The sequence below is a fragment of the Magnolia sinica genome, chromosome 15, assembly GCF_029962835.1.
Source record: "Magnolia sinica isolate HGM2019 chromosome 15, MsV1, whole genome shotgun sequence".
Lineage (NCBI taxonomy): Eukaryota > Viridiplantae > Streptophyta > Magnoliopsida > Magnoliales > Magnoliaceae > Magnolia > Magnolia sinica.
Genome location: NC_080587.1, coordinates 23807594 through 23820237, shown reverse-complemented (window position 1 = coordinate 23820237; position 12644 = coordinate 23807594). Strand labels below are relative to the sequence as shown.

Below are 12644 nucleotides of genomic sequence, written 5' to 3'. Positions count from 1 at the left end.
TGTACAGAATCCCACATTGTTTTGTTTGCTAGCAATCAAGAAAATTACATTATCCATGAAGAGCAAGAAACCCTAATTTTATCAATTGACCATGTATTAGCATCACAATACGGCTACTACATGTTAGAGTTTTGTTTTGAATTCTGTTGTAGGCGAGGTTACTTTGTATGTGTTCATCATGCATGGACCAACTTCAAAGTGGGTCGTCCATCATGCAGGGCCCAACTTTGAAGTGGGCCATCCATCAAATGGGATGTGCCTTGGATGTGGGTCATTCATCATTAGGGGCTGACCTTCAATGTGAATTGTCCTCATGTCGGGCACACCTTGAATGGGTCATCTATCATGTGGGACCCACCATCAATGTTATTGTCCATCATGTAGTGCCTGCCTTTAATACCCACTGCCTATAATGTGGAGCCCACCTTGGATGTGGACCTCCATCATGTGGGCCCCACCTTTGTTGTGGTTCACCCAGCATGCAGGGCTACCTTCAATATCCACTGCCCTCATGTGGATTCCACCTTTGATTTGGACCATCCATCGTGTGGACAATCCATTATGTGGGCTCGCCTTGATGTGGGGCCCATATTTAATGTCAATCGTTTATTTTGTGGGCCCCACCTTTGATGTGGGCCATCCATCATGTGAGGCCTTCTTTTATGGACCATCTATCACGTGGGGAGAGAGAGAGAGAGTGGTTGAAAAGCAGAAAAGAAAAACTTATGTGGATAAATAACTTTCATCACCTATGTTACTTTTACAACAGTGTTTACTAAACTAAAGTTAAAAAGTAACTTATTAACTTACGGAAGTTAAATTACTTGTTGCGTAGTATACAAATGGGCCCTTAGTGTTTGCTCACACACGGTTGCTTTGATATGTTTTACTTCTATCTTCTATCGAGTCTCACATGGAAATTAGAGGAGAACGTCCTCTTAGTTACTTATCTACATAAAGAGTGAAGTCATATTGCATGTTAAACAGACCCATCTCCAATAATTTCTGTTAGAGGATTGGCTAACATTTTTTTCTTTCTTTGGTAGTCGACCAACTACAATGTCTTCATGCCTCATAACATCTTTCACATGGTTGATACTTAACTCGATATGCTTCCATCCAGCATATTATATGTGGCTTTTCATAGCCTTCCGGAGACTGTAAACTTCTACCCTTTTGAGCACCCTTCTCACATTGGTGAATAAAACAAAATGAGAAGAAGAGAAGGAAGAAGGAACGAAGAAAGGAGATAAGTGTTAGGGCAACAAGTTGTTGTCTTAGCCACAAAGACACACATATATTAACTTGAGAATAACATATAATGCTCCAAAGGAGTACATGTATAGCAACACACGACCACATGTATTTCTTACACCACCTCAAGCTAGAGCATGGATATATAGATCATGTCCAGCTTGGAACACATACGAAGAAGATGATAATGATCAACTTGGACCACAACTCTCATTTAACCACAAAATGTGGAATACACAATCTTTAATCGCTGCTTGTCTGTAGATTGAGCTCCCATCGTCTGTTGAACCTCCATTAAGTATTAAACCTCCATTTACATGTAAAATCCTCTAAAAGACTGGTGTAGCAGGCATTTGTTTATTTCTTATAAAGTTTTTCCTGCTGAAACTCCAGTGTTTTCCACCATTTTCACAGCTCGGGTTTTCCACCTAAATGAAACACTAGCACAAAAAATTTATTGTGTATGCTAAAGTTGTCACAAAATGTCATAGGTGAACATTCTGTCATCTGGTGTTACTTTCGCAGAAAAACTTTTATACTCTAGAAAAGTATGATATCTGAACACATGCACTAGGTTGATCCACAATTTAAATATACCATCAGCCAAAAATTATATTGACGTGTTTCTATAAATAACAGATTTGAGAATATTAGTTTACCACTTAACTGAATAATAGCCAACAATTCTAATTTAGAAAAGACATTACCATAAATCAGACATGAGTATTGTTTGTGGTTCCAAAAAAAATTTGTATGATTTAGGTTGAATGAATGTGTGATTCGATACAGTTTATATGAGTGTCAGTGTATTAACCATAACAGTGTGCCAAAGTAAAAGGCAACTCTCTTTGAATCCATTACTTTTGCAGCACTCTACTTCAATGGAAAGAAGAAAAAAGAGAAGAGGGATGAAAAAAAGAGAAAGAAAGAAAAGAGAGAGTAAGAATGGAAGAGAAGAACCACACCATCCAGTTGCAGATCCATCCCTCGAACCCAATCTGCCCTGTCCGGTATGCAGATCCGCTACTTTGAACAAGAAGTCGACTCAGTCGAATTTTCCAAATTGACTTAACTGAGTTTTGTACAAGACTCATCGAGACACTCGATGCAAACGAGTATTTCAGTCGAGCCATCCCTTCTCTGGTTGGGTTGAGTTCTTTCAAGATTTTAAACTATGGGTTGAAACTCTAGCAGTCAATGGTCTAATGATGAAAAAACCGAGTAACATTGTTTTTCTTGGCAATTTTATGCAGGTAATGAAGATGGAAGCCAAGAAGTCCCGCATGCCTCCCTATGGAGCAGCCCCGTGGCTTGTCTTTTCTCATGGAAAACGGGAAAGAACCAAAACCTTCTTCAATGTATCTGAGGGGAGTTACTATGTGAGAAATATACCTGAGATGCGCCGATCAGATTGTCTTGCCTCTTGCTATGGCTGGTTGGTGATGCTGAATAAAACTAGTGGTGACCTTTTTCTGCTCAACTCAGTCTCATTGCAGAAAATCCAGTTACCATGTTTGAGTGAAAGCTATAGTTTTAATCTGTGTGTTCTCTCATCGCCTAAAACCATGGCACAAAGCGATAGAAATCCACTATGAAAGCATAAATTACAAAGAAAAAGGACTTACCTAATTTAACAACCTCGAATCTCACCTTTTGCTACATCCTTTAAAACCCTATAACTATTTAGAAACCCTCTAGAATAGTTTAGGAAATCTTGGAATATCTTAGAATGACTCAAGGAGCACCCTAGGAACTTCTATTTATAGTTTGGGAACTCCAACTTTCGCACCGACTTGGAATAATCCGAAAATCGCCTCAAATTTACGTAATCCGCGCACAATCTACGTAACCTTCGACTAGTCGAACTAAAGCTCGGGCTAGTCGAAGGACACTTCGACTAGTCGAACTTATCCTTCGACTGGTCGAATTTCTTAGAAATTCCAAAATAAATTGTTGCTAGAATTTCACCCGAACTTTCTCGGGCTAGTTGAATTTTCTTAGATTTAAGACATTTATTAACAACAATCTCCACCATGTCTTCAATCTTCAAACGTGTAGCTTCTTGACCTCTTCTCTTATTACTGCATCACATCATAGCTTCAATCAATACTTCTCATGCATACTCTATCTTCCTTTTACACCATCGCCAAGCCTAGAGAAGTTGCACAGAACTTGAACTTCTCTGTAGGAATGACCTTGGTGAGCATGTCTGCTGGATTCACGTTGGTGTGAATATTCTCCAGAATTACACCTCCTTCAAGCACCTATCGGATAAAGTGGTGACGGACATCAATGTGTTTAGTACGAGAGTGATAAATGGAAATTTTAGCCAAATTTATAACGTTTTCGTTGTCATAATTAATCGACACGACTTCCTGCTGAAGCCCGAACTGATTTATCATGCCTCTCAACCAAATACCTTCCTTAAACGCTTCTATCACTGTCATATACTCTGCTTCGGTCGTGAAAAGAGCCACCATGGACTGAAGCTCAACATCCAACTAATTAATCTACCCACTAGTACAAACAAGTAACAAGAAGTCAACTTTTCAGAATCCACATTGCCTGCGTAGTCTAAATACACATACCCTACCAACTTTGTCCCTATCTTTCCAAAAGTTAAGACATAGTCTTTTGTACCTCGAATGTATCAAAGTAGTCATTTCACCTTCCTAATGTTGCTTACTGAGATTTGACATATATCTAATCACAACACCGACTGCCTGTGAAATATCTGGTCTCATACAGACTATGATATACATTAAACTATCAACCGCATTCGAATAAGGCACATGAGACATAATTTGCTTTTCCTCAATTGATTTAGGACATTGTTCTAAAGAAAGCTTGAAGTGAGCCGCATGAGGAACGCTCACCAACTTTGCCTGGTCTATCCCATACTTGATAAGCACTTTTTCAAGGTATTCTGCCTATGATAACTAAAGCTTGCTCCTCTTCCTGTCATTATGAATATCTATGCCGAGAACCCTCTTTACAGCCCTCAGATCTTTCATCTCGAATGTTCCCGATAACTAAGTCTTCAGTACATTGTTTTCAGACATATCATGACAGATAATCAACATATCATCAACATACAATACTAGGATGATGAATTTGCCATCACTCGGTGTCTTGTAATAGACATAGTGACCGTATCCACTCCAAGTAAATTTCTGACTCAACATGAAAGAATCAAACTTTTTATATCGCTGGCTAGGCGACTGTTTCATGCTGTATAATGACCACATTAACCTGCAAACTTTTTTCTCGACCCATTTAACTTCGTAGCCCTCTAGTTACTTCATATAGATTTGATCTTCCAACTCCCTGTGCAGAAATCTAGTATTGACATCCATCTGTTATAGCCCCGAGATCGTACTGGGCAACTAGCACTACTATGAATCTGATAGATACTTGCTCAACCGCCGGTGCGAATCTCTGTGAAGTTGATTATTTCTCTCTAAGCATACCCCTTCGCTATAAGCCTCGCTTTGTATATATCATGTTTCCTTTTAAATAACCACTACCATCAGATCACTTTTTGTCCCACTGGAAGCTCCACCAGCTCCCACTTTTCTGCATCAGGCTCACTATGAGCCTCCTGAATAGTAGACGGCCCTCCTCATCTGTAACGAGGGCATATGCATTATTAGAGTCGTCCCTGTATCTTGCCGGTAACCTGCGATCACGCAGTGAGTTTCTTCTCACAGGTGGCTGCTCCACTTGATCCTGTACCTTTGTCTGCGCATCCGTCTCTGCTTGAGTATCATTTGTGTCAATTTGGATGTCTATGATCGACCTTTCTGGTTCCTCTTGCTCCTCTTGATCATTCTTGTGAAATAGGGAGCTTTCATCGAATCTAACGTCACGGCTAGTGATGACCTTGCATGTGACCTTGTCGAATAACCTGTAACCTTTCACACCAACACCATAGCCAAAAAAAATATACATTGTGGCTCTATAGTCTAGACTGATGGTACATGAGAGTAAGCCTCACAACCAAATATGCACAAATTTGAGTAGTCCAGCTTATGACCACTCCATACTTCCTCTGGGATTTTACATTCAATTGCTGTAGAAGGAGATCGGCTCACCAAATAGCAAGCCGTGTTAACGGCCTCAGTCCATAAGTCCTTGCCCAACGCAGCATTACTTAACATGCATCTGGCCCTCTCCAAGAGAGTCCGATTCATTCGCTCAGCCACACCGTTTTGTTCGGGCGTGTGGCGCACTGTGTTGTGCCTAATGATCCCTTCATCCTTGCAATATTCATTAAACTCAGTGGAAGTAAATTCTCCACCATTGTCAGTCCTTAAAACCTTTATTTTTCACTTTGACTATTTTTCCACCATTGCCTTCTATTGTTTGAATATGGTGAAAACTTCGGATTTACGTTTCATGAAGTAAACTCAAACTTTCTTGGAGTAGTCGTCAATGAATGAAATAAACCATGATGACCCCTCAATGGAAACTTTTGGCAATAGCCCCCATACGTCAGAGTGCACATAATCAAGCACTCACTTACAAACATGTTTTCCAGATTTAAAAGACAATCTAGATTGTTAACCATATATACAATACTCGCATATATCTAAATCAGGTTAGCTTGCTCGGCTCGACTCGGTTTGAAGCTGAGTTCGAGCTGAGTCGAGCTGATTTTTTGAGCTCGTAGAAATTTTGAACTGAGTTCGAGCTTGCCCGAGGTCGCCTCGGCTTGAATCAAACCCCAACTCGAATCAAACTTGGATCAAACTAGTTGGGTGACTTGGTTACTTTAATATTGATGTTGCTCACCAAGTGTTTGATGAAATGACTCAATGAAGTGTGGTTGGTGGCAAGGAAGGCATGTATATGAAACAAATACCCTTCTTTTCTTGATTTTTATGTTGCTTAGAAGGTGTTTGATAAAATACCTGTAAAACCATCGCTGCTGTTTTACGATGCAGTGAGATTTTGAGGGTGCAGTCTAGGAGTTTGGGAAAATGCTGCACACGTGAACTCGGCTCGATTTTGGCTCGAACTGGCCTGAGCTGCTGACCAAACTGAGCCGAACTGGCCAATCAGGCTCGAGGACCGAGCCAAGCCGAGTTTGAGCTGAGGCCAACTCAACTCTGTTCGACTTGATGCACACCCATATGCTTTCCGCTAACAGTAAATATATGTAATTTATCCACGTCTTCCATCCGTTTTTCCTGCTCATTTTAGAGAACGGGAGCAAAATTTAAGTACAAATCTCAAGTGGACCACACCATAGAAGAGTGTAATTAAATGCCGACGTTGAAAATTTCTTGAGAGCCACATAAATTTTGGATCAAACTGACATTTGTGTTTTCCTTATATCTATATCTATGTTACTAAGAGAAATTAAACTCTTTTTCATATCAGGAACGTGCCTGACATCAATCAAAGTACGCTCCATCTCATCAAACATCTTGATGCTCACCGTACCAATAACCACAACATTACAGGCATTGTTATTGCCCATAAAGACCAATCCACCATCACATTCCTTGTAACTAGCGAACCAATTCCAATGAGGAGTCATGTGATATGATGTTCCTTTGTTAAGAATCTACTCATCTCTAAGATTGTCATGGAAGTGTCCAACCATAGACACAGACAGAACATTACCTCCACTTGTTTCTTCATCAGATGTGACAACATTAGCCTCCCTAGAAGAAGCCTCTGAGTTTTCTTTCTTCGCTTTAGGATTTGTGCAATCCTTCTTCATGTGTCCATTCATCCCACAGTTCCAGCACTTTATCTTTCCTTTGCACTTGCCCTTGGATTTGGATCTAAGTCTTGAAGATCATGTACGTTGTTTAGTATTTCTTTCCCTTGTAAAAAGTACATCGAAAGATGACCCCAACCCACCGTTCATCTTTCTCATAACTTTCACTTAAAGGGCTGAGATAACGATGTCCACACTTAAGGTTTTATTTCTGGTACACAATGAGTCCTTGATGACTTATACAATGGCGGTAGAGTATTCAACAATATACATGCCTGATCCTCATCTTTGATCACTTCCTTCATGTTTAGTAATTTGCAAATCAGTTTATTAAAATTACTAATATGGGCCTCCATATCTTCACCATTTGCTAATTTGAAGGTGAACAACTATAGCTTCAAGTGTAGACGATTCTTAGTGGATTTTTTTAACATAAATGTCCTCTAACTTCACCCATAAACCACCTGCAGTTTTTTTCCTTTAAAAGATTATAGAGAACCTCATCCATGAGACATAAACGGATTGAGGATAAGGCCTTTTTATCAAGAGTATTTCATTCATCATCAATCATGCTAAACTTTCTCACCTCAAGAGCACCATCCTCACCTTGCTTGATTAAGGAACTGATCATCTAGATATTCCATAACTCAAAATTATTTTTCCTTGAGTACTTCTCAATATCATACCTAGTGCTTCCCATTATTAGTTATCCCTCAAATTCAGACATGTGCCCCAACGATAGCTCTGATACCACTTGTTGGGAATTTGTGTGGCAGAATCACACAGATATGGATTTAGGATAGCAATCCAATGACACCAGACAATCACAAGAGAACATAAAGTTTTAACGTGGAAAACCATTTCGGGAAAAAAATAACAGTACAAAGCGACAGAATTCCACTATGAAAATAGAAATTACAATGAGAAAGGACTTACCTGATTCGAACAACCTCGAATCTCACCCTTGCTACACCCTTTGATAACCCTAAAACTATTTAAAAACCCTCTTGAATAGTTTAGGAAACCTTGGAATATCTTAGAATGACTCTAGGAGCACCATAGGAACTCCTATTTATAGATGGGGAACTCCAACTTTCGCACCAACTTGGAATAATCCGGAAATCGCCTCCTATTTATGCAGTCTACGCATAATCTGCGTAATCTCTGACTAATCGAACCAGAGCTCGGGGTAGTCGAAGGGCACTTCGACTAGTTGAATTTCTCGGAAGTTCCAAAATACATTGTTGTTGGACTTTCACCCGAACTTTCTCGGGCTAGTTGAATTTCCTCATATTTAAGACATCTATTAACAACAAAAACTTATAGTGACCTTTTTCTGCTCAACACAGTCTCATTGCAGTTACCATATTTGAGTGAATGCTATACTTTTAAACTGTGTGTTCTCTTATTGCCTCCAATTGATCCTGATTGTGTGATTTTATGGATTGTCTGTTCAATTGATTTTTTTTTTTATGTTGTCATCCGAGCGATGACAAATGGATCAAACGGAAGTATCGAATTCTGAAAAGGGAAGCTTCCTTTATGGAATTGGTCTCCTGCAATGGAAAATTATATACTTACGGTTATAGTAAGCTTGGAATTATTGATGTGAATGCTGATCCTCCGATAACATGGTTGGAAGAAGCAAGGAGCACAGAGTGGCCCCCATTGGTTGTAGCAACGAGAGATTTTCTGGTGGAATCTTTCTGTGATATCTTTCTAGATAAGGGGACTATTTCCACGAAATTGCCTTGTCCGGACGTTCGTCCACCTTGGCTTCAACCTTTTTGGGTAATGCCTCTGTCTAAAACATTTGTTTTCACGACAAACTCAGTTTACGTTGTTTATAATATGGTGGAGTTTCTATCTTCTTCTTTTTTTCACTAACTTCCACCCACTCTCTCTTCTCTTTCTCAAAGGTGGCCCCGCATGATGGACGGCCAACATAGGTGTGGCTCACATTAAAGGTGGGTTCCACAAGTTGGTAGCCCCACATCAATGTTAGCCTTACATTATGGACGGTCCACATCAAAGGCCAGCCCCTAACAATGACCGGTCCTCATCAAGGTGAGCCCTACATGATGTATGGCCCACATCCAAGGTGGGTCTTACATGAAGGATCAACATCAATTAAAGTAGGGCCCACATGATGGATAACCCACTTCAAGCTGGATCTACAATATGGATGGTCCAAGTTAAAGGTCGGTCCCTAAGATGAATGGCTCACATCCAAGGCCTGCATGATGGACAACTTGCATCAAAAGTGGGCTCCACATGTGAGTGGTGGATATTGAGGTTGGGTCCACATGATGGATGATTCATATCAAAGGGGCCTCATATGATTGATGGATGATTCATATCAAAGGGAGCCTAACATGATGGATGGCTCATATCAAGGTGGGCACAACGGGATAGTCTACATCAAAGGTTGGGGAAGTGGATTGCATCCTACCATTGTCACTACGGGCTTGGTCCTGGCAAGGGCTCTATGGGGTCCACATGACGAATGTGTTCTATCCACGCTGTCCAACAATCTTAAAAGATCCTTTTTAAGGTACGAGTCCTTCCATTTTAAAGGATCATTATAAAGCATGAGTCCAAAAAGGAGGAAGATCTATGGCTGAAGTGGGTCACACTACAAGCAGTGGTGATAATGGTGCCACTGTTGAAACCTTACCAGGGCCCACCGCACAAATGGCCCCCAAGAAGCTTTCAATCCCCCTATTTCTCGTGGTGTGGTCTAGAGAGACCTTGCTAGGACCGAGTCCCTCCTGGCAGCTGTAGGAATCTGTGTCCGAAGGTTGGCTCCTAATGATGGGACACGGCTTCAGAGAATTCCTTATATCCACTCCTTTCATGCATTTTGCAAGCTCATTTTAATTTTAAGACAGAGACCCAAAAATCCAACATAACTAAATCTCAGTGGACCGCACCATAAGAGAAGGCAATGATTGAATGGCTAACCATTAAAAACTTCTTGGGGGCCATTTGAATGTTTATTTGCCATGCAACCTGTAAATAAGGTCACGCAACCTGGATGAGCGGACCACACAGATATCATCTAGATCCAAAACTTTTGTGGCCCTGAGAAGTTTTTAATGATCAATCACCATGGTTTCTTTCGGTGAAATCCACTTAAGATTTGGATTTGCTGCATTTTTGGGATTATGCCTAAAATGATTAGGTAGATTTGGATCTGCTACAATTTTTGTATTATACCCTAAAATAACCTAGGGAAATAGATGGACAAAGTGGAAATAAGAAACATGCATCAAGGTGGGCCCAACAGTAAGGGTTCCACCAAAGTAATATCCCTAATGATGAATGGCCCACATATAAGGTGGGCCCCGCATGATGGACTACTGACTTCGAAGTTGAGCCTTGCATGATGATGGATGGTCCACATTAAAGGTGCCCCCAATATCACATCCAATGTCCAACATGATGGACAACCCACATCCAGGGTGGGCCTTACATGATTGTAGCCCTTCCACATTGAAGATAGGCCCCACACAATGAACATTTCGCATTGAAGACAGGTCAAGGTGGGCCCAACATAATGAACATTCTACATCAAATATTAGTGTATTAAATGGAAGGTTGATAACCAATTGAGCAAAAGCACAAAAACAATTTTCTACATTCAAATGGGGAAAAAAAACTTAATTGAACTAAAATCACTACAATTTTTCCGCTATAGCACATCTACTCACTGACCCATCAGATCAGTGGCCCTAATCGCTGACACTTTTGCACATTATGTCCTGTCTTTGAAGGGTGACATAACTTTGGCCTCTGTCACGCCTCTAAATTTTAATACCAAGTAGGGCTACTCTAGACCTGAATTTTAATCATATGATCTAATCTTTTTTTTTTTTTTACAACACCTATTCTCATTTAAATTCAATTAAACATTCACACCCAACATAACTAAAAATCATCATTGAACTTAAAATTTAATCGAAATAAATAATCACACCATACTATCACTACTTAGTCATCACCCTTAAAGTACTTGTTCAATTACATTGAAACTTAAATTCCAAACTAAATCTTAAGAAAGAGTTTATTCAGTAAAGTATGCGTGCATGTGTCGTGCCCACCTTTCTAACGTACAAGAAAGATGGCATGTGGCGTATGTGTGTGGATAGCGGATCCATCAACAAGATTACCGTTAAGTATCGGTTTCCTATACCGCGTTTTAACAATATGTTGGATATGATAGCCAATGCCACACATTTCTCCAAAATAGACTTCAAGAGTGGGTATCACCATATCCGCATTTGTTCATGTGATGAGTGAAAAAGCGGCCTTCAAGACGAGGGACTGGCTATACGAGTGGCAAGTCATGCTTTTTGGGCTGACCAATGCCCTAAGTACATTTATGCGAGTGATGACTCAGGTATTAGGGAAGTTCCTAGTCATGTAATCTGACAAAATCCTTATTTATAGCATGACTAAGGAACAACATCTCCACCATCTGAGGAAAGTATGTGGGATCCTTAGGACAAAAGAGTTATATGTCAACCTTAAAAAGTGTTCATTTTTTTTTTTTCCTAATAATGTCATCTTCTTAGGTTTTATAGTGTCATTTGAGGGCACGTATGTGGATCTTGAGAAAGTCATAGCCATAGTTAATTGGCCTAAGCCGGGTAATATTCATGAGGTACATAGCTTTCACAGATTTGCCACATTTTATAGACGGTTCATTGGAGGGTTTAATTCCATCATGGCTCCCATCATCAATTGCATTAAAAAATGGGAATTCCACTGGACTAAAACAGCCTTTAAGACATTCAACGAGTTCAAGGTTAAGATGATTGAAGCTCCTATCATGCGACTTCCAGATTTTTCCAAGGCTTTTGATACCACTTGTGATACGTCTGGTGTAAATATAGGTAGAGTGCTTAGTCAGGAAGGATACCATGTCGCTTTCTTTAGTAAAAAACTGAATGAAGTTAAACAAAAGAATTCTACCTATGACAATGAATTTTATGCAGTGGTGTAATCTTTGCACCATTGGCAACATTATTATTACCGTATGAGTTCATCTTATTCTATTACCATTAGGCTTTGCGCTATCTCAACTCACAAAAGAAGTTGAACCTGAGACATGCCAAGTGGGTCCAAGTTATCCAGGAGTACACTTTTGTATTGAAGCACAAGGTTGGAATTGAGAACAAACTTGTTAGTGCATTGAGTCATAGGGTTCCGTTACTCCACTCCATGAGCATCAAAGTCACTGGGTTTGAGCATTTAAAGAAAGATTATTCAAGTTACCCAGATTTTAAAGGTGTATGTGTCGTTAGATGGTCAGTCTAGTGGGAGTAGTGTGTCTTGGTCAACGAGTTTTCATTTAGAGGTGATAGATTGTATATACTTCGTACATCCATCAATAACTTTCTTATATAGGAGCTTTATGTTGAAAGGATTATTAGTCATTTTGGGCGTGACAAGACTATTACTTTTGTAGAGGATCGCTTTTATTAGCCAAGTCTCAAAAGAGATGTAGCTAACATTATAAGACAATGTAGGACTTGTCAACTCGCAAAGCAGATGAAGCATAACACCAATTTATGTATCGTTTATCAGTCCTTCATGCCCCATAGGTCGATATTAGTATGGATTTCGTGCTTGGACTCCCTAAGACGATTAAAAA

At 39.9% G+C, this 12644-nt stretch overlaps 1 protein-coding gene across 1 annotated transcript; it reads left to right on the top strand.

Annotated features, from left to right (window-relative positions):
- Positions 1 to 1881: 1881 nt before the first annotated feature.
- On the top strand, positions 1882 to 12307 carry LOC131226890 (uncharacterized). Its single transcript, XM_058222596.1, has 3 exons — positions 1882 to 2264; positions 2508 to 2822; positions 12056 to 12307. Exons 1-3 carry the CDS (start codon positions 2049 to 2051, stop codon positions 12305 to 12307), a joined length of 783 nt encoding a protein of 260 aa, XP_058078579.1. The 5' UTR covers positions 1882 to 2048.
- Positions 12308 to 12644: the final 337 nt, after the last annotated feature.